At 60.9% G+C, this 27,716-nt stretch overlaps 1 protein-coding gene across 4 annotated transcripts; it reads left to right on the top strand.

Annotated features, from left to right (window-relative positions):
* Positions 1-538: 538 nt before the first annotated feature.
* TEAD3 (TEA domain transcription factor 3) lies at positions 539-26,332 on the top strand. 4 transcript variants are annotated; one of them, XM_075776099.1, is made up of 14 exons: positions 539-715; positions 12,473-12,726; positions 15,885-15,949; positions 17,860-17,922; positions 18,054-18,116; positions 20,721-20,732; positions 21,056-21,193; positions 21,422-21,465; positions 21,573-21,634; positions 21,991-22,124; positions 22,224-22,397; positions 22,573-22,713; positions 22,949-23,101; positions 23,589-26,332. In XM_075776099.1, the coding sequence occupies exons 2-14, from the start codon at positions 12,591-12,593 to the stop codon at positions 23,700-23,702; spliced, it is 1,299 nt and encodes a 432-aa protein (XP_075632214.1). In that variant the 5' UTR covers positions 539-715; positions 12,473-12,590; the 3' UTR covers positions 23,703-26,332. The 4 variants fall into 4 exon arrangements, with proteins under 4 accessions (XP_075632214.1, XP_075632216.1, XP_075632215.1 ...); XM_075776102.1 differs by lacking the exon at positions 539-715 and adding an exon at positions 11,727-11,833; XM_075776101.1 differs by lacking the exon at positions 17,860-17,922.
* The last annotated feature ends 1,384 nt before the right edge of the window (positions 26,333-27,716 follow it).

Genomic DNA, 27,716 nt, shown 5'->3' with positions numbered 1-27,716 from the left:
GATGAGCGCAGGGTGATGAAGGTGAGTACGGGGGAATGAAGCACAGGGGGGTGAGGATGTGCAGAAGGGGATGAATGTGTGCATGGGGAATCCTGGCTGGCTGGTGACTGGGACAGGACTGGACGGCAGCACCCTCATGCCCCAGCCCGAGGCTGCACCCCGGGGCTGCGGGCCGGAGGAGGAGGAAGGGGAGGAGGGTGAGGAAGGCTCCCTGAGGCCGTTCCCAGAGCCCGGGCCGAGCGGGGCTCCAGGGTTGCCTTTTCCACAAAAACCCTCCCGGCGGAGGGGAAGCTCCGCGTTCCGGTGCTCGTCGGGCAGCGCTGCAGCCGCCGCCCCGGGGGCGCGGGCAGGGAGGGAGGGTCGGTCGGGCAGAAGGAGGGAGGGAGGGAAGGAGGGAAGGAGAGAGGGAGGGAAGGAGAGATGGAGGGAGGGAGGGAGGGCCGGCAGGAGGGAGGAGGGCAGCGGGGGAGGGAGGAGGGTCGGCCCGGCCCCGCCGCCTCCTGATTGACTCCCAACTTTCTGCTCCTCCCTTGCATAAACTTTCCCGTCCCTGCGCCTGGCTCCGTGCGCGGACCCGGGAGCCCGCCGCGCTCCCCGCATTCCTGCCGCCCTCCCCGGCCCGGCCCCGGCCCCGGCCCCGGCCCCGGCCCCGGCCCCGGTCCGGTCCCGGTCCCGGCACCCACGGCCGGCCCAGCCCCTCCGGAGCACGGAGCAGGTAAGTGCTCGCCGGGAAGAGATTCCCAACCCCCCTCCCTCCTCCTCCTCCTCCGGCGCCTCCTTCCTCCCGGCCCGCAGCCCTCCGGCTGCACCGAGCCCCGGCGGAGCGTAGGGGTCGGTGGGGTCGCACCAGCCCTCGCCGTTCCCCCCCGCCCCGTCCACGGCAGCCCGGTACCTTCCCCCCGGGCCTCCCCCCGGGGCTCCCCCGCCTCTCTCCCCGCGACGGCCCCCGATGGGGTGTGCGAGTAGAAGGGGGCGCAGCCGAGGTGTCGCCAGGGTGTCCCCAACCCCTTCCCCATGGGGTTCCCAGGCTCCTACCCCGTCGGGGCTGCGCTGCCCGACACCCCTCCGCCCCCCCGGACCCTCCGCTGGGTCCTCCCCGCTGCGGCGCATCCCCGGGGTGCGCGGCGGGCGCGGGCTAAAGGGTTACAAAGAGGCCTTGTGTATGGTATAGCCCATACGTCGGGAGCGTGTAGGGCGCGGGCGCCAGGCGTTATATAAAGCGATAACCGCCCCGTCTGCCTCCTGGTCCCGGCCGAAGCCCCTCGGGAAACAGCGCGGGGGGGCCGAGGGGGTGTGGGGGCCACACGCGTGTCACATTACATGTGTGTCACACACATGTAGGGGATGACCATATGCTGACTGTATGCTAAACACTTTGTGCCTCGTCATAGGGGTGCATTGCTAACGAGGCAGCAATTAGGTGTATAATTTTCAGCAGTGTGTCATCTTTATTATTATTATTATTTTATTTTTACACCCTTCTTGGGTTTGGGGTTGTTGTTTTTTTCCCCCCTAACCCCCTTGGAAGGAAAATAAGGCCAAGCCCTCGCAGGGCCGCCCACCTCCGCCTCCCAAAACTGCTCAGGCTCTATGCAACATGTTTGGCCTGTGCTGGCTGAGAAAAAAAAACCAACATATTTTGCGTAGAAACCAGCTGGAAATGGTACCAGAGACTCTTCGGGGGCAGTGGGCACCCCACAGCCCCTCGTTGCTGTTGGGTGGTTGGCGTGGGGTGGCAGGGGGAGAGGTGGTGGCAGAGGTTTTGGGGGTTTTTGGTGCTTTGCGGGGAGCCAGGGCGAGCTGGGCTGGGGGACTGTCCCACCGGCAAAGCGATAATCTCCGGTGTCAGGCGCGCTGGGGTATTTTGGGCGCCGGCGTCCTCTCTCTGCTCCTATCGCTTTACCCCGCGCGGGTACGTGCACGCCGTGAGTCAGGGCTTTGGCACAGCCCGGCCACCCCAGGGGGCCCTGCCAGCAAGGCCACCCCCCCACCCCCCATGTTTTTGGGGTGCTTGCAATGATGGGTGGAGAATTGGGGGTCTGCTAGGCTGGTGACCCCCCCATGCACCCACTGGCCCTGGGGGCCTCCATGGTTCCAAAGCCCTTCCCTGCACCCGGCTTTCAGGGTGGGTCATTTGCCCCAGGGATGGGAGGAAGAGGGTCCCCAAAGCAGATGGGGGGGGGGGTGAGGGCTTGCCAGGGTCACCCATTGGTAAAGCCAGGGAGAAACGGGTGGGGGGTGGTGGGGCCGGGACCCTGCTGGCAGGGCAGGTGACGGTCACTGCAGCGCTGCCCAAGCAACGTTCCTGGCACTTCCCCACCGGAGGGGACTGGCATGAGTGTCCCTTTGGGAGAAGGCACTGGATGTGGCCCTGTTTGGGTTTGCAGGGCCAGCGTTCCCATGGGAAGGGGCTGTGGGTGGGTGTAGGGTGAGCAGCTGCCCCCTCCCAGCTGGGTGACACAGGGGGACATTCCCATTCCCAGGGGACCTTGGGCACTGAGCTCCCTCCCTGGGGCAGGCATGCGGCTGGCACTGCACTGGCTTTTCTAACAAAAATAACCCTTCAAAAGCGGCGGGCTCCGTGGCAGGCTCCGGCTGCCTTGCATAAGTGGCACCTGGGTATTTTGAGGACCCTCATCCCAACTGGGGTGACTGCGGCATTGGGGCTCAGCTCGGAGCAGGGGGATGCTTTGACCAGGGCATTTTGGGGGGCAAAGGGGCACAGAGATGAACATTCCAGCAGCTGTCCCACCTCTAACATCCCCCTCCTGCAAAGCAAAAGCCCCTCTAGCCTCCACATCCATGAATAAAAAGGGACTTGCATCCATTTCCCATGACATACAGTGACTATTTGTCACGATACCAGAAACAGCATCTCCTTTTAATCGCCATTTAATCCCCATCTTGACACCACCAAGCGGGTCAGGAGGTGAGTCCCGGTGGCCCTGGCACTGTGCCGAAGGAAGAGGCCTTTTCCTGGTGATGTGTGAGCAGGTCGCGGCTCTGGGGAGGTGTGGGTGGCAGTGGTAGTCAGCTATAATTAATGTATTAAAAAGCGAGTAACCTCGCAGCTCCCGTCAAACACGCAGAGAGCACGAGGCTGGTGGCAGGTGAGCTTGGCGGTGGGAGAGGTGTGGGCATGCAGCTGATGGAAAGGGGGGGAAATGGGCAATTTTGGGCTGTTAGCAGGGAAAAAATATGTTTTCCTGCCTTAGTGTCTTTTCTCCCATCATTGGGAGCAGAGGATGGAGGAGAAGAGAGGAGAACGGGCAGTAAAACCCTAACTAAAGGTGCTGCCAAGATTTGCGTAGCAAGAGCCATCCCGGGGCTCTTTGTGGGGCTGGGACCCCACTGTCCGTCAACGGACAGGATGGATGCTGTCCAAAAAATGCCCCATCTCTAGTAGCTTCTCTCTCTTGTTAAATCCTTGATGGCATTTGCAAGGGGCTGGCAGGGCTGCCATGGTGTTTGCACCACCTTGGGCACTGCTGGTGGATGAGATAGAACCAAATACCTTTGATTTTGGGAGCTCCCATCCCTGGGGAATTTGCCGGGTGGCCAGGCTGTGCTCTGAGCTGCTTGGCTGTGCGTCCAGGGCTTTATTTGGGGTTGGTGCCTGGGCTGGGAGCGTGCCGGGGGCCGTGGCAGCCGAGCCCAGGCACCTGCGTGTTGCGGTCGGGGCAGGCACCTGAAGCGTGTGGGCGTTCGCTATTGCCACCATCACGTGGCAGCTTATGAAATGTTTTTTTGGAGGGAGGGAAGGTAATGATGGGGTGAGCCGGCAGGGCCGTGCCCCGTGCCAACCTGCAGCGGGCACGCGGCAAGAGCGGCTCCCCCCCTGCGATAACGCGTGGCCAGATCCTGCTGCGGGTCTGGACACGCTGCTACAACTCCCGGCGCTTCGGTTTACCCGCCTGTGAAATGGGAGTGAGGGGCCCTGACCAGACCTCCTCGTGGTGCCGGACAGCCACTCACCTGCCTGTGGCAGTGGGGAGCAGGGGGTCACGAGGTGCCACGTGCCGTTTTGGGCTCCCTGTGCAGCTCGTTGCAGGGTTTCGTGGTAAGCGCGTGTGGCTGAGCCCTTTGGAGGCGATAGGCGCACTCCACAGTCTCATCCCTGGGGGTGGCAGCTGGTGATCCTGCGGGGACACAAAGCTCAGGGCAGCGCCAGGCTGAGGTCCTGCATTGGCACAGCTGACAGGATCCTGCAGGTGAAGGGTCCACAGATACACAAATGTCCAATCGCACGAAGCACGTGCCATCCCAGCAATGCAAATCCCACTGGAGCGTGTCCCCTCACCTTGTCCTGAACGGATGCAATGCTCTGATGTCCCCAGCATCCCCCGCTAGATGCCATGAGACAGCAGCAGCACTGAAACCCCATGCCCACTGCGCGTACCACCGCCTTCCAGCTGGGCACTGGGGGTGTCACAAGGTGCACTAAGTCTCGGCAGACTGAAGCTGACCCGGAGCTTGTCCTTGGCCATCCTTTTACGAGCCAGAGGCACAGAAGGTGGCTTCAGTGCACTTCAGGGCTGCGCTTCACCCTGTAATAAATAATGCCGGGAAAAGCCTACTCGCAGGTGGCTTGCGTCTGGCTTGCGAGATGTGAGCGGTGGATGAGGCTGGTTTATCCCCTTCCCCCTTGTTGCTGGGGGGATCGGTACGGACCCGGAGCATGTGCTGGCAGAGCTCCCTCGGCTGCGGGGGGTGGCCAGGGATGGGACAGCAGAGCTGGAGCTAATTTTAGGAGGGGGGCAGAGCCTCGCAGGAAGCAGCCGGCTGGAGGGATGCGTCATGCCATGGTGCCCACAAACTTTGAGAGCAAGGGCTGGGGGTCCCTGCATCTGAAGATGCTGCCGTGGGTCATGAAGGTGGCCCCACATCAGCAGCCTGACTTTCCACTGCGGGGAAGCTGTGCCACTGCTGATGCCCTGGCTGCTGGAGGGGCAACAGGTCTGGGGACGCATGCGGGGGCAACGTCCCGGTTCCCTGGACATCTGGTTTGCATTACCCAGGACGTGGTTGAGCCCTGCGCTGCTCCATGCCTCAGTTTCCCCATGGCCGTCTTGCTAACGCTCCCCCGCAGTGGGGTGCAGTGGAGGCAGGAGGGCTGGCCGGGCTCGGGGATCCTCGCCTGGGAGCGCCAAGCCTTATTATTTCCCCACGACTGTCTCCTCCTCACTCCTTGTAAAATTAGATCCAGCTGTTCACAATAGCCACTAACTTCTCTCCGGAAGATGTTCAAAGTTTACAGACGCGGAGCGGCGCGGCGTGCATGGAGGATGGGCTGCCGTTCCCATGCCAGCTCCTCTCCACCCGCCCTTCCCCCAGAGGCAGCCAGCTCCTGCCTTCCTCCCCCCGGCTTAGGCAATTCGGGTTTGGGAAAAAGCACACCCGCATGCAGGCACGCAAGCCCCCAACCCAAGTGAGCGTCAGGTTTTTATTAGCAGGAAGATCTAGGCGCTTCGCAGTCCAGGAGCAAAGGTCTGGTGCAAGACCCCGCTTTTTCCCTGCCCAGCTTCTTGCCTACATGCTTGGTGGATGAGTTGGGCAGGGCGCTTGCTTGGTGCTCGCTTGGTGCTCGTTGGCACCTGTGCTCATCTGTGGCATGAGCTGGGGCTCCAGCTCTCACACGGGGTGGCCGCTGGGCTCCGCTCACAGCCTTGCCCAGGTGGCATCACAGAGTGGAGGGTCAGGGTCCAGCTCTGATGTTTGGATATCAGTGTGCCGAGGAGGGGGCTAGCGCGCTGTGCCGGGCTCTCCAGCACTCTTGGGCCATGCTTCTTGCTGGAGCTCCTTCTTTTACCAAGAACACTGCCTTCATGTATTTTTAGCAACTTTCCTCCCCGAGGATTCCAGAGCAATTTTTCAATCTGCGGGAGCAGGAGTCGCTGTGCCCATTTCCAGCTCTCAGCTCGCACAGTGGCGAGAGGTGCTGGGAGAAGGTGATGCTCTGCCATGGGTACCCAGCACCCTCCTGGTGTGCACGAGAGTTTGCTTGCTGGGCTGATCTGGGGTGGTGGCACACGGTTAAATGGTGCTAAACTGAAATATCCCTTTCTGGGAATAAATCACCCATGCAGTTTGTGTGGAGCAGTGCATACCTGCTAAATGCAACTCCTGCATTAAACGCAGGACCTCAGCTTGGTGCTGCCCTGAGCTTTGTGAACCCATCACAGAGGGACATGCCTCCTCACAGGGGTGATGGTGGCCAAGTGACATTGCCGGGACGTCTCCGTGCCTCAGCTGGGTCTGACAGTCTCCCGCTGCCTTGTGTCTTGGGTGCCTGGGTGGGGGATCAGCTCTTGCACCCCTTCGCCTCGTTGGGTTTCTCTTCCTGGCCGCTCAGTCGGGAGCACTGTGGTGCTGGCCCTGGGGTCTGGCGGGTGCTGCGGCACAGGCAGCGGTTGCAGCTGCTCCCTGGGCAGGGTTGGGTTTCGCGGGGGCGGAGGCAGCCGGGGGCGGGTGTGAAATGCATTACAACCTTCCTCCTCCTCCTCCTCCTCGCTTGGCAGCCAGTGTTCCCCCGGAAGACTTTTTCCCTGGCCCTGCTGCAATGGCATTAAATGGGGTCAGCAGCACCCAAAACTCCTCCGTGGAGGTATTTCTCCTCCCAGGAGCAGGTCTGAGAGCTGGCAGGGTACCTGGGGCATCTGGCCCACCCAGGCGGTGGGACATCATCCCACTGCAGGCACGGGGCTGCCTGGCCCTGGGCTTCCCCAGGCCTTCCCGGTCCCCTTGGGACAATTGGTGCTGGGAGTCCCTGGGGACTCGGGACACAGTGGCCACCCCAAGATCATCTGCAGGGGATGGTCGGTGGGAGACATCCTGGGATGGGCATGTTTTGATGCAGGAGCAAAGCAAATTCAGTGGTCCCCAGTGAGTGCCATGCCCAGTGCTGGCTGTGCCACAGGCCACCGGCGCTGGGGGTGTCACGGGGTGGCCGTGGCCCGTCCCCAGCAGGCAACTCTAACCCTGTTGTTTCCATGCAGCTCGTTTCATAATGCAGAGAGCAATTAATGCTGCAAAAGCTTTCTATTTATGCGCTGCTGGGTGAAACGCCCCGTCCTGGCTGGGCAGGGCAGCTGTAATTGGGCCAGGGAGGGAAGCTGGGTTACGGTGTCCGTCTGTCCCCTGCCTTCAGGTCTTGGACCCAGAGGCTTGAGCAAAACTGGCTCAGGTCCTTCAGCAGCTGAAACCCAGCTCTACTGCCCTGCCGGGGCTGGAGGAAGAGGAGGAGATAGAGGGGTTTGTTTGCACTCCCGCAGTTCCGCCGTTAGGAGGAAGCATCTCAGGCTGTGCCCTGGGGTTTGCTCGATCCCTTTCCTCCTCCCTGCCCAAATTTTCTCTGGGCAAATCACTCAAGTTCTCCGCTCATTTGCCCATGGTCCTTCGGGATGGGGGGCTGAGCATCCCTTGGCCTCACACTGCTGGGTGAGGACCAGCCGCATCCCTGCTGGGTGGGGGCTTGGGGCTTTGCTGGGAACTTGGGGGACCCTTTGGCTGTGGGGGTCCGGCCGAAGCAGGGGACACGTGCCTGGGGGAGCCCTGGAAGCGCCGTGGACCCTGGTGGGATGCTGCCACGTGGCCTCCTGCGGTTTCCCCGCTCCGATTGCTTCCTGAGCTGCCCGCCAAGCCGGAAGGGACAGGAAGCGATAGAGGGGAGGAAATTAGTCGGGCTGTCTCACGAGGAGCCAGCATGGCACACAGGGGGCTCTGCTACTGCCTAGGTCCCCAACCCATGCCAGAGTTTCCTCTGGGGAGAAGGTGGCCAGTCCTCCCTGGCAGGGAGGTGCAAACCTGGGTGGAAGGGAGCAGGGCAGCTGGCCACCCTTCCCTTCCCGAGCTGGGGAATCCCTCACCACAGCCCCAGAGCTGTTTGGAAGAGGAGCGCGATGTAAACAAACCTTCCACCGCCCTCTCCTTCGAGCTGGGTCTCACTCGATCACTGCTGCCTGCCCTGACGGGTGCTGGTTGTCCCCGGGACGGCTGTGTGCCAACCAGGACGGTGTCCCTTGTGGGATAGGGGCAGAGTCTGGGGCAGGACGTGGGGCAGGCATTCCCGAAGGGTCCCTGGGCGAGTTGCCAGGGATACGGGGTTCCTGCAAAAAGCACTTGGCTATTGCAGGAAAAGTGCTGTAGGGTCGTGCTTGGCCAAGGCAAGAGTGTCCGGGTTCTGTGCACAGTGCTGGGCTTGGCAACAGATAGGGCAGCATGTTCCCTGGCGTGTTGTGACCTTGCTGGCGTACCCCAGGGGCCACAAGGCTTTCGAGTTTGCTTTGAAGGGCTCTCCAGAGCTGGTGGCTGTGTCGACAGTGCAGGCAGCTTTTCTCCCAGCCTGGTTCCCAGCCGTCTTACAGAGTGGGCACAAGCAGCAGCAGGCACTCCCCTGCCTGAAACAAGGAGCACATTAATGAAAGCCTCTGCCTGCCTACAAATTGATGCCTGCTGTCAGACCCCCAACGATGTTCTTGCTGAGCCCCGATGTGCCAGGGGGGTGTGGGGAGGAGCTGGGGTGCCCAGGTGCCTTGGCTTTGGGGTTTACTCATTTAGGGTATTGCGGCATCCCCGCAGGAGAGCTATCCCCGAGGATCTCACTGCTGTGGAGCCAGGGCAGCTTCTCCGCACCTCTTCCGAGCTGGCCCCGGTGGGAGGCCGCACGCTCAGCAGCAGGGAGGATGAGAGCTCCTTTCCCCCATCGCCCCTGGGGTGCAGGTGCCACTGGCCGTGGTGATGGGGAGGGGGCGATGGCGGCCTTGCGCGTCCCCCCGCTGGGGCTGGCGGCAGCGCTTTGCCTGTGCTGGTGCGAGGCTGAGCGCTGCGCTATGCCACACCTGCCCGGGCTTGTCGGTGAACTTTTATCCTTTCGCTGTGGGGTCTGAGTGCAGGGGGGCAGGGAGGAGGGCTGGATCGCCCCAGGCCCCCCACATGGGAAGGCAGGTTGGAGCCGGGATGCAGCCAGACACAACCCTCCCCTCTTTGCAGGGTCTGCTGGCCCCCTCAGTGTCCCCAGCACTGTGGGGGATTATCCTGTGGGGTCTTGGTGCTGCCCCGCTGTGGGTCGGGGAAGCCCCAGATAAGGATGGGACCTTGGGGCCGCTCTGCCCCACACCTTGTCCCCCCGGATGGTGTCAGCTGGGGACACACGGTGCTGCAGGCCCCCTCGTGCAGCGGGTGCCATGCTCTGCATCTCCGGCAGTTCAGGGGGATGCTGTGGCAATAGCCCCCCACACACACACGCCCCCCCCCCCCCCCCCCCCCCCCCCCCAGTTTGCAAAGGGTGAGGGAGTGGCAGCTCATGGAGGGTGACATGAGACCAGCCGGGAGGGCAGGGGTGGCCGAGTCCAGCAAGGAGCATGTCAAGAGGCTTCGGTCCCTGTGCCGTGATACTGGCCAAGGCAGGGCTGGGTGGCATGGTGGGGTGCTCAGCTGGGTGGGTGGTAGACCATCGCCCTGCTGCTTTGGGCACACCTGGGTTCTTGGCTGTGTGCCCTGGCGCAGCCGGGATACAGGGATTTGGGGAGGCACGGGGGCTGCCGTGACTCGTCGTGCATTATATGGGGCAATGGTTTTGGAGCTGAGCACGCTGGGGAAGAGGAACACACCATTCCCCCCAGGCTGGCAGCACAGGACAGAGATGGGGACAGGGTGCTGCCCCTGGCCTGGTGACTTTGCAGGGGCGATGGGCACGTCTGCCCACCTTGTGGCCCCACAACCCTCAGCTCTGAGCAGTGATGTCCCTGTGCTCCCTGATTGCTATCGCGGCTGGTTGTGCTGGTCCCGGCAGCACGCTGCTCCTGACCTCATCACCCGCACCCAGCCCCAACAGGGTGCCCACCGCGCCACTCCGACCACAGCCGCTGCCTCCAAAATGTTTCCTTCCCCCATCCACCAGAAAATACCCATCTCCCGAGCACCCCTCCTTCTTTGCAACTCTCTTCTTTGCTTTTGCAGAGTTTAAAGAGGCTTCTCATTGCTTTTCCAGGCTTTCCAGCCCCAAGCAGCTCTCGGTGCCTGCACAAGCCCCGGGTCTCCCTTGTGCCCCCCGCACGTGGTGTCAGGGCCGAGCTCTGTCATCCCTTGCGAACACTGTCCCTGTCTTCTGACGCAGCCTTGGCCTTGTGGGGAGATAAGGGCTGCCCCAGCAGCATCCTCCCCTGCCTGCTCTGGGCACCCATCCCACACCCGCTGGGGGACCTTGCAATGCTACAGCCCCCCTCCAGCCCCCTCTAAAGCCTTGGGCTGCAGTGTGGCACCCCACAAAGGCAGGGTGCAGAGGGGCAAGAACTGGGTGCAGGGACTCTCTCCTGGCCAGGGTGCCAGTGAGCACCCCTGCTCATGGGTGGGCACGGATGGGGGAGCCTCCCCACTGCAAATTGGTGGTCCTGGGGTCCCCAAGCCCCACAGAGGTGCCTGGGCTGGGGGGGGGGGGGGGGGGGGGGGCTTCTCCACCTGGTCCCTGGGGATCAGCCGGGAGGGAGGCAGGAGCTGGCGACATGTTTTCCAGCAGGTCCAGTCCCCTCCCTGCCCGGAGCAGGTCTGGCTGGCGGTCCATCCGCAGGCCATCCAGCCATGCCGGTTTCTTAATTGCTCCTGTTGTTGGTGTTTTGTAAGGGCTGGGTGGAGCAGGGCGCTCGGCTGTGCCTTGCGTCAGCACGGTGCCTTGCACCCTCCCTCCAGGAAATCCAATGTCTTGGCCTGGCCAAAAGCAGGTTCGGTGGAGGAGGAGGAGCTGCTTCCTCACACCTTGGCTGGCCCTGGCATCATCCTCCTTCCTCTCTCTCAAAAAGGCTGGGCTGGGATTTCCCTGCCGGGGGCGGGGGGGGGGGGGGGGGGGGGCTGGGGTTGCTCGGGGGTGCTAGGGAGCTCCTGGGGAGAGGGGGGCGGATGTGCTGCAGGCAGGGTGTGCGGGCAGCCGGCACCCTGCCTGTGTGTGCAGTGCCCGGCACGGGGACAGTGACCCAGGGCACTGGTGATGCTGCTTGTTCCGGGATCCTGCTTGCAGTGATGCAGCCAGCCCTATAGATTTGCTCTCAGCCCTATAGATTTGCTCTCAGCCCTATAGCTTCGTCCTTGGCCCTATAGCTTTGTTTTTGCTCAGCACCCAGCTGAGGCAGCCGCACACCCAGTTGTAGGTGCCACATTGGGACGCAGCCCTGCTGTGCTCACTGGGCTGCAGGGGCAAGAGCGGGGGGGTCCCACCAGGGCCGTCCCCACGTGCCACCCTTGCCGTCCCTGCCTGGTGCCTGGTCCTGGTGTCCCCCTGCCCTCCTGTCCCCAGCACCCCACTTGGTTTGGACAATGCATCCCTCCCAGGGGCTGCCCTGCAGAGCACCCCAGCAGCAGGCACAACCGGGGTGCTGTGGGACTTGGGGTGCTGCGGGCCCATCCAGCACTGTTGCCGCCATCCCTCCCTTGGCCGGCTGGCTCGATCCTACAATCCAGTTCTCCTTATTTGGCCACAGTGCTCGGCAAGAGGGGGAGCGGCAGGCGGGGGGGACAGTGGGCAGGGGCGGGCGGCGGGGACCGGAGGGGCTGACATCACATCACAGCGAGTGAGAGAGAGATGGGGAGAGGAGGGGGGGAAGTTTCTTTTTTTATAAAAGGAAAAAAAAAAAAAAAAAAAAAAGCCTCACAGCACGCTTGAGCCAGCGGGCTGCTGCAGTTCCTTTAAAAGGAGATGTCTGCGCCGGAGACCTTTGTACACTCCCAGCCCGTCCGGGAAGCGCGGCGCAGGAGACACCTCTCCGCTCCCACCGCCAGCAGCTGCCGCCAAACATGTTATTGCAAAACACGGTGCCGAGAGCTGGGCAAAAGGAGGAGGAGGAAGGTTGAAGGCTCCCCAGCATCACCCACCAGCCGGGGAGCACCCGGGGCCCTGGCCGAGTATCCTCGGGGCGGGGGGGCATCTTCTGGTGCCAGGGGTAGGGCTGCTGAAGGGCTCCGGCCACCTGGTTCCCATTAGTGGGGTCTGGCTTGGAGCCGCCCAGCGTCTCCCTTCAAATCCTGGCTCTGCCTTTGCCAGGCGCGGCAGAGTGGGGATTTTTGAGGGAGGGGAGGCTTTTCAGGGCTAGCTTGCCAGAGGAGGTGGCTGAGTGGCAGTGGGTGCTAGTGCGGGGTCGGGGCTCACAGGCTGCAGGGCTGCTGCTGCCCTGGCCCGAGGCGTCACCCGTGGGCACCACGTGCCTGAGCTCCTTGTAGGGATAATGCAGCATCTGAGCTGTTTCATTCCTAAATTTTATTTGAGTGGACCCTACGTGGTTGCTTGTGGCTCTGGAAATCGAGGCTCTGTCTCAAAGGAAAGCCTGTATCTGTCTCTGATGCCCCTCACCAGGATGCTGGTCCAGGTCCCGGGTGCGAGTGGGGCAGGGTTGGCACTGGGGAGAGACCTGGGACCACGCTGTCACTGCAGCCCCATACCCCCAGCAGGGATCTCCAGTTCTAACGGGTGTCCCCTGTGTCCCGGCAGGTTGTCGCGTGTCCGTGGGGGCTCGGGGTCGGAGCCCAGAGCAGCCAGCACCATAGCGTCCAACAGCTGGAACGCCAGCGGCAGCCCCGGGGAGGGGCGGGAAGATGGCCAGGACGGCATGGACAAGAGTCTGGACAATGATGCCGAGGGTGTGTGGAGTCCGGACATTGAACAGAGCTTCCAGGAGGCGCTGGCGATCTACCCCCCCTGCGGCCGGCGGAAAATCATCCTCTCGGATGAGGGCAAGATGTACGGTGAGTGATGGGGGCAAGGACGGAGGTGGCAGGCAGGACGGGGCAGCCAGGGCTGAAGCAAAACCTCCTGCCTAAATCCACACTGGGGCCTCGCCCTCGAGCACCCCCAACCCCGAGAGCAGCTTCTCCAGGAGCATCGTGGAGCTGGACTGGGGAGGTGGCAGTGACCCACGTCCCCTCCCTCTGCGCTGGCTCTCCCTGCTGCTCCCTCCCTCTCTCGGCCCTGCCGGACCGACTGGTTTGGTGAAGCCGTCAGGCAGGGAACGGGTGCGGGCAGGGACGGGGTGCAGAACTGCCGGGCCAGCCCCAGCCCTCCCGCTCCCATGCGCCTCTGCACCACCCCCCAAACCTTCCCCAGCTGGACCCAGCTCCAGGGATCACCTGGTGGGGAGGGTCACCCCACCCCCCCAGTGCCACTGGCACCCAGCTTGGATTTCGATGAGTTTGTCGGTAGCAGCAGGGCTGGTCAGCCCCAATGGTGCTATGAGTTTGAGAGTGGTCTCAGCCTGGTTCCTGGCATTTCCCAAAATTCCTCTGTCTTGGTGGCTCTCTGCAATGGGGAGGAAGAAGATGAGAATGGACAATGCAGGCAGGGGGTCATGCTGCCACCAAAGAGTGGTGGAAGGTGCCGTGGTGTCCCCATCCCTACCGGGATAGGGGCTGGCCCCTCCTCCCCTCCACCTCCCATGGTGTCACCCACAGGGCCGGTGACCTCAGAGCTGCGGATGGGTTGTCACGTTACTGTCACTCCGTGATGATGGAGGGACCAGGGCCAGCACCTCCATCCCCAGCCTCCAAAATACACCTGCCTGGGATGCTGCCGTCACTGCCAGTGGCTCGCCTGCCGTCAGTGGAGAGGGGCAAAGGGGCCAAGGCTTTGCAGTGAGGACTGTCCCACTGTCCCCATCCCCACGCTGGCTCCCTGTGCCACCCTGCTTGCTGGGGCCCCCAACCCAGGCTGTTGGGGGTGCTTCCCAAGCGGGTGCATTTTTTGGATTTCTCCAGGAATAGCTGAAGTGCCGCCGGGAGCCTGGCCCTGTGCAGCACGCCGAGCCCCGACCGGTTTTTCCAGCCTTTCGGAGACATCTGGCAGCTGCTTAAAGAGGCAGCAGCCCCCACCAGCCTCCTGCCTTTCATCTCCCCCCACCCTCCCCAGCATCTCCCCACCGGGACCCCCGGCCAGAGGTGCCAAGCTTACCAGGACCCCCAGGGCCACCAGCAGCACAGACGATGCTGGCATGTGACATAAAGGTGTGCCGGTGCCGCTGCTTGCAACCACCACCCCTTTTTTGGGGGGTTCCAGGGGACACCCATGGCCACGCCAGCCCGTGCCCCATTGATGCCAGTGGTGCGGGGGTGGTGAAGGGGCCGGGCGAGGGGCGCATGCCCTGGGAGCAGGTGGGAGCTGCAGGGGGAGCCGGGCTGGGCACGCTGGCCCCCACTCTTACTCGCTGCCCGCCAGGTTATTTTTAACCCAGCCTGTCCAACTGGTTCATGTGGTGGTGTCAGGGGAGAGGAATTTGGGGAATGTGGTAATTTGGAGGAGGACATGCCCTCTCGGAGGGAATGGCACGGTCCTGGGTGAATCACTGGGGCAGAGATGGGGTGCATGGGCACAGGGACGGCTGCCGGGAGGCTGCAAGGTTGCAGCCTGGGGCAGTGGCCGGGACATTGGGCAAGGCAGGAGAGGTGCAGGAGATGCTCAGTGCTGGGCACTGGGTGCTGGGCACTGGGTGCTGGGTTGGCACTGTCCCACCGAGGTGCATGAACGCACCTGAATTTATTTCCGATATTTGTTTCCCGAGGGCTGGGTTGGGAAGGGGGAGGACAGAACTCGGGAGCTGGATGTGCAAAGGAGGGTGCCGCAGTGCTCGGTGAAGGCGTGCCCCAAGCTGAGAGTCAGCACTGGGGTCCCCTCTGCCTGCACCCCTTGGCAGCACCCTACTGCGGGCATCATCTCACCTGGGCTTAAAGGACATCCTTGGGGACCTGGCCCTCATTAGGCAGTAATGAGGCTACGGAGCTGGTGCAGTCTGGGGGTGGCAGGAGGAATGGGAGCCATGCTCGGTGTGTCAGCGTGGCACTGGGGTGCTGCGCTGGCCATGCAAGGGGTGCCCCCATTTCCAGGGGTGCAGGGACCCACAGTGGCCCTGGCTCCCCACCCACCAGCTCCTGCCTGGTGCAGGCACCCCAAAGCGCAGCCGTCCCCTGCGGCACCTGGCCTTGTCTGTCCCCATGTGTCTGTCCCCCCACCAGGAGTGCCCAGTTGCTCCGAGTTGGGAGGGGGCCAGTTGGGATGGAAGAGGGGGACGTGTATTTTTTTTTTAAAGGGATTTTTTTTTTTTTAAAGCCGAAACCCGCTCCAAGGGCATTTCGACAAGTTCCAACCGCGACCATCTGGTCCATTAAAATAAATCTGGCGTGCCTGGCCGCCCCCATGTGCGGGGGGTGCGGCGGGGGGGGGGGGGGGGGCCGGGGCCGGGAGAAGAAAGCTCCCAGCTGCTCTGACGTTTGAACGTAGATTGGCCACAGCTGGCCCCTAAAATGTGGCGCAAAAGCAACTTCTGCTTCAAATTAGACCCAGGACATTAGGAAATACTGGTGGAAAGGCCAGCATGGCTTGCAAACGGGAAGCAGGGTGCCGGGGGGGATCCCTGGGACCCCTGTGGGAAGGGCTGCGGGGAGCAGGTTGATCGGCTTCCCCGTGGGTGCTCCAGCTGGGATGCCTTTTGGGGGTGGTCCATGGTTGCCCATGTTTGGGGACACTGCTGTGGCACGAGGTTCCTGGTAGCTGTCACCCCTCTCTGAACCCCCTCATGCCTGCCCCATGGCACTGCCAAACCCATTGGGGTGGGGGCCACAAGGTGGGTCCTGCTGGCATGGTGGGGGGCTGACCACCCCCATGTCCCCTTGGGCTGCCCCAGTGTCCCCTCGGACCAGACAGCCATCATGGCAGCGCCATCTCCCGGCAGTGCCTCCATCATTAAGGACCAGCCTCATTAATGACCGGCTTCGTTAAGGACCAGCATCACCAGCCCGGGCTGGGCACATCCCCACCTGGGCTGGGCAGGACAGGGTAGGGGCTGGAGGCGCCTTTTGGGCCTGATGCCCCTGCGCCCCCCGTTCCCCCGGGCCTGACCCTTTGGCTCTGCCGGCAGGTCGTAATGAACTGATAGCCCGGTACATCAAGCTGCGGACGGGGAAGACACGGACGAGGAAGCAGGTGAGGCTGTCACTCTGCTTTTTCTTTTGGGAGGGCTTGGGGGGGGGGAAGGGGGTGCCAGGTAAGCCCCGGGAGAGTGGTAGAGCAGCTGTGTCGCCCGTTCTCTGCGTCCCTTCCTGGAGCCACCGTCACTGCCAGCAGGACCCTCAAGCTTCATCTGCAAGCACAAACGCCCTTGGGCTGGTCTATCCCAGCCTGATCTGGGGATGCCCTGAAATTTGGGGTATGGGGACAGGCAGCACCCAGGCCCCCCTGCCTGGCTGGGGTCACCCCGCAGGTGGCAGGAGCCCTTGAAATCTCCATCCAAGCAATGTGTGCGTCTATGTGCATCTCTCTGCTACTCCACCTGGATCTGAGGACTGTTCCCACCTCTGCCCCTTGCTGGGCTTTATGACACTTGTGCCAGATGCTGCAGTGAAGGCACCCCGAAACCCCTTGGCTGAGAGCAAGCCATCCTCATCCTGGCCAGGGACAGGCTGTGTGCTCTGCAGCACTGGTCGCAGGGGTCCTGCAGAGCCCTCGCCGCGACCTCACTGCCCTGCAAGGTTGGATGCTGGGGCGGGCAGGCAGCGGTCAGGCAGGGATGCTGGCAGGGCAGGGCAAGTAGCACATGACGGTCCCCTTTTGCGTGCACAGCGTGTGCGCAGGGTCACATCCATCCCGGTTGCGAGCCCTTACTGCATCCTCATGCCAGAGACGAAACCTGTCTGAGGACCAGACTGCCGCAGCCCTCGATGTGACATATCTCTTTGTCATGCATCCGGTGGCTCTTTCCTCCCCTCCACAGTGCTGCCTGTCCTGGCAGAGCTGGTGGCCCCGGATGCTGGGGAGCAGATGCATCTCCCACCATAGGGGCACAGATGGGTTTGGGGCATGTGGACACTTAGGTTTGGACTGTTCTGTGCCATGAGTCCCTGCCAGACAGGGAGGCTGGTCCCCAGGCACTAGGGGGGACATCTCTCCAGGACCGATGCTGGAGGGAGAGGGACGGGGTCCAGCCACCGTTGTTGTGTTCAGACCAGCAGTGAGCAGTGCTTTATTTTTGGCTTAAAGCCGTAACTGAACTCCCTGGGCCCCCCTCCATGCGGGGAAGGATGCAGCATTGGGCAAGAGCGATACTCTGGGAGGGCTTGGAAAAGGCACAGAGGAGAGTGCATGTGGTATTGTCCCCTCTGTGCAGTTGTGTCTTGGACAGCCTGGGGTCCCTCCTTGGACAGCCTGGCACTGGTGTGAGGAGCTCACTAAAATCAGTGCCAGTGCCTGGTGGGTGCAGGGACCTCCACCCTGCCTGGGGCTTGGGGCAGGCACCCCAGCCACGCTGTACCTTTCCTGCTTGTACATCAGCCCCTTTTCTTTGGATCCTGCCCATCTCAGGGTCTGGACACAACCCCACCCCCCAACTTCTCACCTTTCCCGCCTGCAAAATCAGCAGGAGCCCTGGGGAAATGAGCCGGTCCCTTCTGAATCTCCTTTGGGACCAGCAGTCCTGCTGCAGCCCCACCTGAGGTAACCCAGGGGCACCCCAAACCAGCCGGGCCGTATCCTCAGTGCTGTGTGCAAGCAGCAGATCATTGCGCTCACAGGGGCCAAGGGGCGTCTGTCTGCCCAGGAAGCCCCAGGAGATGGTAAACGTGGACCCCCCAACTGCAGCAGCTTCACCCCAAGGAGCTTCACCCCAACCGGTGGGGGGGGCACAAACCAGCATCAATCAGCACAGCGCCGGGGTCCCCCCCCAATTTTCCTCCCTCCAGCTCACGGCAGGCAGAGGACCCTCACCATCTCCAGGAGCATCACCCCGGAACCCCCTTGCACTCCCCCCTCTTCCCCGGGGACAACATCCCACCTTGCGAAGGGGAACACATCTTCACGCTCTCTGTATTTTCCTTTCTGAACGGCGTGGCGGGCGCTAGGTGTCCAGCCACATACAGGTTCTAGCTCGGAAGAAGGTGCGGGAGTACCAGGTTGGCATCAAGGTACGTTGGCGCCCTTGCCCAGGTGTCCGTGGCGGTGTCTCTGTGAGCATGGGCAGCCCCTCTCCTTCCTTTTCCTTTCCTCTGGTTGACGGCTCTGCTGTTCCCCCTCTCCTTCTGCTCTCTCTCTGCAGGTCTCTAGCCACTTGCAGGTTCTTGCCCGACGGAAATCTCGTGAGATTCAGTCCAAGCTGAAGGTACGCGTTTCTCCCCCCGCCCCGCCTGGCCCCCCCGCCCGCTGACGACTAACGCACTCAGCTCTGCGGTGTGCTGCTTGCTTTCTTTTATCCCTCTCTTTTATGGTGGTTTTTTTCTTCCCCCTCCCTTGGCTCCTGGTACCGGATGGTTTTTAGTGGCATCGTTACGGGATGTCCAGAGAGAAGTGCAAGGGGGGGGCTGCAGCTTGGAGTCTGGGTAGGGACACCAGAGCCCTTCCCTCTCCCCCAGGAAGGGTGAATTTGGGTGCCAAATCCCCTCCTTTTGCCCAGGCAAAGACTCTGCCATGGGGAAATGGGGGTTTAAACCCTCATCCAGTGATGCACAAGGGCCATCCCCTCTTTTGGGCCATCAGGGGTTCTCCCAGGAGGGGAAGGACACCCCCATAGCAGCCAGCAAGGTAAAGTGAGGTTCAAGTAAGGGGTGCAAAGGGGACGTGTGCACGTGCGCGCACACATCCCCCCTCCCCCAGCTGAGATCTGGCCCCACTCATGACAGGTGCTGGTGGGACGTGGGCAGAAGCAGAGCCCCTGCAGGCTGCCAGCCTGATGGCTTTGACGCACCAGGGTCTGAGTACAGCCCAGGTGGCACCTCAGGGATGTGGGTGGCAGCGGGTCCAGATGGGGCCATGCTGCCGGGGAGGGGGCACGGTGGTCCCAGGGAGGGGGTGTGGTAGTGCTGGGGCAGCCCGTGGTTCCAGGGGCCAAGGGAGCCGACTGAGGAAAAACTGGATCATCCTCTCTTCTCTGGTTGGCTTTTCTTTCCTTCCTTCCTTCCTCCTAACTGGAGCCCGACTAACCCTTCCGTAACTGTTCCCACCGAGCTTTGTGGCGGTGATGGGGAAGGTGATGATGGGGGGTGTGGGCAGAACTGGGGGCATCGCCGAAGGACCGAGCCCTTCTTGGGTCGGACCCACTTGGTGCAAGGTGGGGGACAGAGCGGTCCCCACTGCACGACCACCCATTGGGGACAGCCAGCTCCAAGCTGGACTGCGCAGCCTGGGATGCTCCTGGGTTAATCCCTGCACTGTCACCCTGGGGAGCATCTCCTTGGGCAGGCTCCAGGGGGGACCTGCTGCCTTGCCGAGGCTGTGGGAGCCCAGAACAACTTTCAGTCCCCTGCCATGACATCCCAAAAGCATCACCAGCTCCCCGGGTCCCTGTCCTGGGTGCTGTGTCCAAGCTGCTGGCACTGAGGCTAGCAGCAGGGGACACTGTCAGAGCTGGCACTGGCATTTTGGTCCCCAAAGCTTTAAGGAGCTCCAGCTCACACTACCCAGGAGCCCACCAAACTGTGCCCTCCAAAGCCAGGGACCCTGGTGCCCCATGAGCAGGGTGCCATGAGGGTGCCTGTGCCCCCTCAGGTTTGCTGGGAGAAGCCAGGAGAGGGCACCCAAAACTATGTTGGGACACTCCTCTGGGCTTGGACATCTTAAACCTAGCTCCCAACCCTAAGTGGGGCAGCCAGGGGGGGGCGGGGGGCAGCAGGGTTAGTAACAGCCTTTCCCCCCTGCCCCCCCCCCCCCCAAAAAAAAAGGCTTTTCTTGCTGCACAGCACAGGAGAAGAGGGAGTCAGAGGCAAGAGTGACCTGGGGATGGAAGCCGGTGGCTGTGGCTGTGATCTGCATCCCAGGCCATGCTGCCTGCAGGCATCCAGCAGGGAACAGCCAGGGCAGAGATCTCCCTAAGCAATATGCTGGGGATGCAAAACATCCCTTCCCGGCCATACTTGGAGGCAAAGCCTGGCGCAGGCAGCCCTCTGCCCTCACCCAGAGCTTGTCCTGTTGAATGGAAACTCCCTTCCATGAGCAACATATATATTTTTAAGCTGCAGTCACATGCGTGTTACGGCTGCCCAGTATGTGGCTGCATGCCCACGCTCCTGCCCTGTCCCAGGTGAAAGAGAATAAATGAAGCGATTGATCCCTGAGGAAGATTCAGAGGGAAAACAGGGTGTGTGGTGGGACCAGCACACCCGTGTCCTGGCGATGCAGCTGGAGGAGCAGCCCTGGGGCAAGACCTTGGAGCCCTCTGCGCCTGCCCTGGAGGTGCTGCGACCTCTGGAGCAAAAGGGAGAAGGAGAAATAATTGGTCTCCTATATAAATGCACACACGGCATACAGGGGTTTGTGCCCCGGCTCTTCCTTGTGGTTCCTGTAAGGGAGTTGGTGCCGACATCCCAGGGCAGCTGGGTGCAGGTGCCCTTTGCCTGGCAGGGCAGGAGCCGGGCGACTCTTCCTCTCTGTGCCCTGGTTGCAAGTGTTGGGGGCTGCTGAGGAGGTTGTAAAGGATATTAAAGGCTGTAAAGGATATTAAAAAGTCAACAAAGGTGCAGGCCTGGCTCTCCACAGTGACCTCCTAAAATAGTAGGGGGCTTTGGCATCCTGTTTCTGGTGGGATTAAGCCTGGGCATTTGTGCCTACCGTGTGCATCCCCTGGTGACCAGCCTGGTCGAGGGGTTTGCTGCCCAAATCGGGCCGTGGTGATGAGCCGTGGTGGGGGATACACAACTCGGAGGGGTGCACACTGCCTGCAGGCTCCCATGATGCTCTAACCTGTTTTTTTTTCTCTTTCTTTTGTGGACAGGCCATGAACTTGGTAAGTTGAGCTTGAATTTGTGATGCCTCTTGTTCCCCATTGCCTTTCACCCCCTTCCATGGAGGGGCTAAACCCTTCGCGTCCCCCAGGGGAGCAGGAACACCTTCCAGACCCAGCAACTCCTGCCCAGGGGAACATTTGCAAGCTTAAAGCATTAACTAACATGGGTGAATTTGGGGAGGGGGAGGCATATACCCGCCCTGGTCCCTTGGCCTGGCTACATAACAAGCTCTGTGCTTTGAAAAACCTGCCAGGCATGCTCAGATTGGGGGAGGGTCTTAGTCTGCCTGTGTAACCTCCATCTCCCTCCTGTCCCCTCCCAGGACCAGGTCTCAAAGGATAAGGCTCTGCAGAGCATGGCTTCCATGTCCTCCGCGCAGATCGTGTCAGCCAGCGTCCTGCAGAACAAGCTCAGCCCCCCGCCTCCTCTTCCTCAGGCCGTCTTCTCTGCTGCCCCCAGGGTGAGGACAGCCCCATGCCCTTGTATAGGGACACCCCGGGGTGGAGGGGGACACAGATCCCCATGCCTGAGCTGCACAGGGGACAGTGGGCGTATGTTTGATGTCCCCTTGGCCATGGTGGCAATGCAAGGAGGGCTTTGGGGGCTCCTTGCGGTTTGCAGTAGGTGGGGAGGGGAATCTGGGGGGGTGGTCAGAAGCTGCTGACTCCTCCCTGTGCTGTTCCCCCAGTTTTGGAGTGGGCCTATCCCAGGACAGCCTGGACCCTCTCAGGAGTAAGTACGAGACCCCTCCACTGTCCAGCGCCGGGCAGGACCCCCTCCTTGGCAAGGGCCTGGGTGACCCGGGCCTCATTAACCTAATGATGCTCTTTGCTTTCCAGCATTAAACCATTTGCACAACCAGCTTACCCCATGCAGCCACCCATGCCTCCATCACTAGCCAGTAAGTGCTGACCTTGCCCCCTTGCAGGGGTTCCCGTGCACCCCTGCTAGGTCCTGTTTGTCACCTGTCCTGTGCCACCCACCTGTGGTCCAGTCCCCTGCCCTGCCAGGGGGAAAACCTTGGTCTAAACCCGGCCAAAAGCCCCATGGTGAGTGGGACCCTGCTGTGTCCTCCCCTGTCCCTTTCCACCCAGGAGCAGGACTGGCATATCCCTTGTTTTGGCCACCCCATGGGAAAACCCTCGTGCTGGGAGATATGGGAGGGTGGGGGGTGCGGTAAGGAGAGAAGTGCTGTGGTGGTGCAGGGGGGGCTCACTCTGGCTCACGGCTGCCCCTCGTTCCCCGTGCCCTCCCCAGGTTATGAGCCCTTGGCTCCGCTCCCACCAGCCGCCTCGGCCGTACCCGTCTGGCAGGACCGCACCATTGCCTCCGCCAAGCTCCGGCTCCTTGAATACTCCGCCTTCATGGAGGTGCCACGGGATGCCGAAACGGTAACGGTCCCCTCCGTGTCCCCACCACCCATGGGGTGAAAGCATCTTGCTTTCATCTGACCTCTCTTTTTTAATTTCCCCGCCCCCCGGTCCTTACAGTACAGCAAACACCTCTTTGTGCACATCGGTCAGACAAACCCCTCGTACAGCGATCCGCTGCTGGAGGCCGTGGACATCCGCCAGATCTACGACAAGTTCCCTGAGAAGAAAGGTGGCCTCAAGGAGCTCTATGAGCGTGGGCCGCAGAACTCCTTCTTCCTCGTCAAATTTTGGGTACGGTGCTGGGAGGAGGAGGATGGGGAGGGTTGTCCTTGAACCACAGGCTTATTGCAGGTTGGACACCCCGCCAATGGAGCAGGAGCATCCTGAGCAGCTCCATAAGCAGGTGTCCCCCATCCCCATTGCGAGCTGGGTGTGATGGACCCTCTCCCCACTCTCATCTCTCCAGGCGGATCTGAACAGCACGATCCAGGACGGGCCGGGGACTTTCTACGGTGTCAGCAGCCAGTACAGCAGTGCAGAGAACATGACCATCACAGTCTCCACCAAGGTGTGCTCCTTTGGGAAGCAGGTCGTGGAGAAGGTGGAGGTGAGTCCCGTGCCCTGCTGCATTGGGAAGGCGTTGGTATTGGGTCTGCTGTGGGTCCGGGGATGGATAAAGCCCCAGGGCTGGGGGTAGGACATGTGGGTGCATGGCTGTCCCATGGGTGGAGTGGAGAGGACATCTCCACCATGTCCCAGTTGGCCGCCACCCGCCCATGCCCACATCCGCCATGGTGTTTCGGCTGTCATGGGGCAGCTGCTCACTCCGCTGTTCCCTGCAGACAGAGTATGCGCGGCTGGAGAATGGCCGGTTCGTCTACCGCATCCACCGGTCTCCCATGTGTGAGTACATGATCAACTTCATCCACAAACTCAAGCACCTCCCAGAGAAGTACATGATGAACAGCGTCCTGGAGAATTTCACCATCCTGCAGGTATCTCCCTTCCTTTTCTGGGGAGCGTTTCCCACCAGGAGCTTTGTGCCCATGCTTGCATTTCCCCTACCATCGCTGCTGTGTGATGCCCAGCCCTGGGGCACCCAGCCTTGGCATTGCACATACACTGGCTGTGCCTGAGCCCATGCAACCCCCCAAAAAAAACTGGGCAGCAGATTTTTTTGTGGTGCAATTAAAATGGCTGTACCTGAGCCCATGCAAACCCCTGAATTACAGGTTGCAAATCTTGATGGTGCAAATAAAGCGACTGTGCCTGAGCCTGTGTAAGTCTCCCAAATAATTGGTAGCAAATTTTTGGTGGTGCAATTAAAGTGCCTACGCCTGAGTCTGTGCAATCCTCTGAATTACAGGGAGCAAATCTTGATGATAGCGTAAAGTGGCTGTGCCTGCGCCCATGCAACCCCCAAATAACGGCACCTCCCCATGGGCACAGTCCCCTCCTAACGTGCTCTCTGCTCTGCTGCAGGTTGTTACGAATAGGGATACCCAGGAAACCTTGCTCTGCATAGCCTTCGTTTTCGAGGTCTCCACCAGTGAGCATGGCGCCCAGCACCACGTGTACAAGTTGGTCAAGGACTAGGGGCCCTCGGGGACGGGCAGGGGCACAAGGGGTGCACAGGGGAGGGAGGGGGCCATGCAGAAAATCCACCTGTGCCTGTTGCCTCCTGAGAAGTCATTTGAAGAGAGGAAGAGGAGGAGGAGGAGGAAGAAAAACAATAGCCAAAAAAGACTGACTTGTGATCGCAGATGTTTTCTACTTAGGAACAGTTTCTTTTTTTTTTTTTAAATAAATTTGAAAAAAAAAAAAGAAGAATGGGAAAGGAAGCATAGGGAAAAAGGAAACCTGCGTCCGGCGCTGGATGGGGAGAGACTGGCCTTTGGTGTCGCCGATGAAGGCCGGGAGCCTGCTATGCCACCACCAGCAGCGGGACGTTGGAGTGGAGAATGACTCCTCCTTTTGCCTTCCCCCTTGCTTGGATGCAGTCCCTGTCCTGAGGGGAGAGGAACGAGCACGGATGGGCTGGAGGACGTGGCATCGCACCAGGTCTGGTCCAAAACCGACTGGCATGGCAGTGGCTGTGGCATTGGTACTGCCCGGCAGAGCCCGGCGCAGTGGGTGGCGGCGGGGACGTGGGGATAGACGTGCTGAGGCGGGAACAGGTAGGAGCATGGCAGGGTGGTGGAGGGGGATGCTGCTGCGTCCCCAGGGACCAGCACCTGGGATGCTCCTCTGCCTGGGACACTGGGAGTTGGCAGCACCGAAAGCAGGAAGGCATCAATGATGCAAATCAATTTTTTTATGGCTCTTTTTTCCCCTTTTTTTAAATTAAAGTGCTTTTTGATACTTTTAGAAAAGACACCATGCTTGTAATCAGGATTATGCCCCTCTGCAGTGTACAGGACCTGCCCCCCTGCCACCCACCCCATGCTGGTGACTGGAGGAGGTGACGCAGAGAGTTGGAGCTGTGCAGCAAAATTGGCAGGCACGGGGAGCTGGCTTGTGTAGGGATGTCTCCATCACTCGGGTTGCTGCAGCCTGGAGGCTGGTTTTTATGTGGCAGTGGGATCCCCTGAGCTCTGTGTGCTTTCAGGGATTGCACTTGGGGGCGGCTCAGGCTAAACGTACCCCTCTGTAGTCACTTGCTGAGGAGTAACGAGGAGAGAGCAGTGAGGGTGGATTTGCCTGATTTACTTTGCATACGTACCTTTTTCACCCCCCACCCCCCCCCCTTTTTTCTGTGTTACCTATTCTGGTGTCAGCTGCTCCCCACAGCCGCTCCGGCTGGCTTGCCTGCATCCCATGGGAAGCAGCCAGGGAAGCAGTGCATGCAGGGGGAAGCATGTTGTGCAATGCAGGACCAGGCTGCAAGCGGGCAGAGTTTGGGACAGAGGTGACAAAGAGGGGACAGAGGACAGGAGGGACACCAGGACAAAGGACTAGGTCTGCTTGGAGGTAGTTTTGTGGCTGGTCCTGAGGGTGCAGCTGCAAGGGCAGAGCTCTGGGAGAGCATCCCCAGGGTGCAGGAGGGACGCAGAGAGACAGAGGTTGAGTCTTTTGGCGGTGGCATGGAGCAAGGTGGCAGGAGGCTGGCAAGGGGGACGAGGAGCCTGAGAGGGGCAGGTCTGGGTGGGTTTCTCATGCCGGTGGGATAATGAAGGCAGCAGGAGGTGCAGAGCCAGGTGCTGCGGGAGGGCAGGAGTGGTTTGAAGGGTGCTGGAGCCCAGGATGGGGGGGACAGAGGGGTTTAGGCTTGATGCTGCCGGGTGCAGAGGAGCAGGATCAGCCCCAGCGCTCAGGAAAGGACCTTGGCTGCCATCGCGATGCCACATGTCCCGTGAGGCACAGGGACTTTGACCTCTCACTGCGGGGAGAAGCCACCCATCCTCGCGGGACAGGGCAGAGCCACCCTGGCCCTGTGCCCGGGCAAGGACTCGGTGGTGGGGCTGGACGGAGGCAGCTGCGGTGAGCTGGGGTGGCTGGAGCAGGGGAGAAAGAGAGAGGGACAAATCCAGGGAAAGGCATCAGCATCCCATCCCAGAGCTGTGCCGAAGCCACCTGGCCGAGTTCTCATATGTAGCATGTTTCTTTGTTGTTTCGTGGTTCTTTGTCTTTCTTTCACTCACTGATCTAAAACTCTGGGAATGAAAGCAAAACTTCTGTGCCATAAAACACAGGCATGCCCTGCTCCTGGCCCTGCTGGAGGACGAAGCTCTTTGTTAACTGGACCGGTTTGTGCCTCCATCCCTCCCTCCATCCCTGCATCCCTCCATCCCACCTGCACCGAGCCCTGGGGCACCCACCCGCACCCCACGCACAAGGTGCCTGATACCCCCAACAGCCCTGGCCGGTGTTTAGCCACAATCCCAGAGACACTTTCTCAACCCCCCCCCCAGCCCCTCCGTTCTCCTCCGGTGTATTTATGAATTTCACATGAAGTACTGTTTTATTTTTTTAAAGACTTTGTAAAGCTTACCAGGGTTACATTCACCATTTTTAGAGCTGTGTCAGTCCACAATGTTAAAAATCCATTTTTTTATGTATTATATTTTTTGTGTATTTTTTTTAATCCAGCTGTGATGGGTTGTATCATATATTTGTTGTGTTTACTGTATCTGTCCAACTTCAGAGAGGAGACTGTGGAGCTCCGAGAAAACTACGGTCTGCTGAAAAAAACACATTAAAATTATTTGTTCATGGGTTGACTCAAATAGTTCTGAAGTTCATATTTTTTTTATTTGTTGTGGTTTTGTTTGACAGCCAGGACTATGAGGGCTGCTACAGCCTGTGAAACCCCTTGGTTGGGTAACACTTCTCCTGGGACACCAACTCTGTGCATTTGGATGCCACATCCAGCAGTATTTTGCTGTGGTTTGCATCACTGGTGATGGGTTTGCTTGGGAAAGATGACTGCTGGGTTAGACTACCCCATAGCAAATTCTTCCCTGGACTTCCTCACAGCATTACTGGGTTCAGGGACACATATTTTAGGGGGTCGCATCCTTGCCCACACCAGCATTAGGTGACAGAGGGCTGAGTCTGTCCTACCAGTAAGAAATACCCATCAAAGCCTTGCTCACAGTGCCTTGGCTATTCAACACACCCCACTCTGTCCCAGAACCAGGGGACCCAGAGGACATAGTTTAACACCGATCACACTTCCAGTGCTTCTCCCCTTTCTGCAAGCCAAACCATCGCATTCCGGTGCCGGCAGAGCCCTGGTACCCCAGGCAGTGCCATTACTGCCGCTGGCTTTGCACAGCCCAGCCACCTCTGGACTCAGTTGCTTGAGCAATGATGTACAAATCCTCCTGCTGCTGTCCCTCCAGACTCAGGATGGCATCACCAAAGGAGTTGGGGGGACCCACAGCCCCGCTTCTCCTGTTGGCACCCCCTCCCCTGCTCTGCACTGCAGGTGGGGTGGTTGTGCCTGGCATTAAGGCATCCACCAGACTTATTCTAACCAGGCTCCCTGTGGAGCTCATCCAGCCTGGGCCACATGCAGGATCCAAAAAGCCGGGCTCAGTGCCATCTTGTGGGTACTGAGGACCCCACTGCCCCCGGAAGAGGCTGTGGGATGTGTATGCAACGCTGGGGGAGACCTTGGAGGAGAGCTGGCCCCAGTATTGGGTAGCTGCTGCCTTTCCCAGCCCGGGCCCTGGACAGGACCTGCTCCCTCCAGGATAGGCGAAGCAGCAGGAGCCGAAGAGGGGGCAATGCCATGGGGCCCTGGGGGATGCTCCTAAGGCGACTGGGAGAGGATGTCCCCGCACGAGTGGGCCGTCAGGGAGGATCCCAGGGGCCTCCGAGGAGATGGAGGGAAGGGGCGAGTGTGTGTGCGTGGGAGAGAGGAGGGGAAGAGCTGTGCAGAGCCACCCTTATCCCGGGCATCCCCCACCTGCGTATCCGATACCCGGGTATCCTGCCACCTCGCCCCGCCTGCCAACGCACCCCATTACACCCACCCCCTCCTATCGCGCCCCATTTCCCCCAAGCATTTCCCCACCGCAGCCCATCCCCGTCTCCACTCATCCTCCTCCGCACCCCGCCCGTTCCCGCCCCTGCCGGGCACCGCCTCCCGGGGCCGCCCCGACC

Source organism: Balearica regulorum, chromosome 25, assembly GCF_011004875.1.
Source record: "Balearica regulorum gibbericeps isolate bBalReg1 chromosome 25, bBalReg1.pri, whole genome shotgun sequence".
Taxonomy (NCBI): domain Eukaryota; kingdom Metazoa; phylum Chordata; class Aves; order Gruiformes; family Gruidae; genus Balearica; species Balearica regulorum.
Note: the sequence above shows the minus strand (reverse complement) of the source record. Positions and strands in the feature narration are given on the sequence as shown.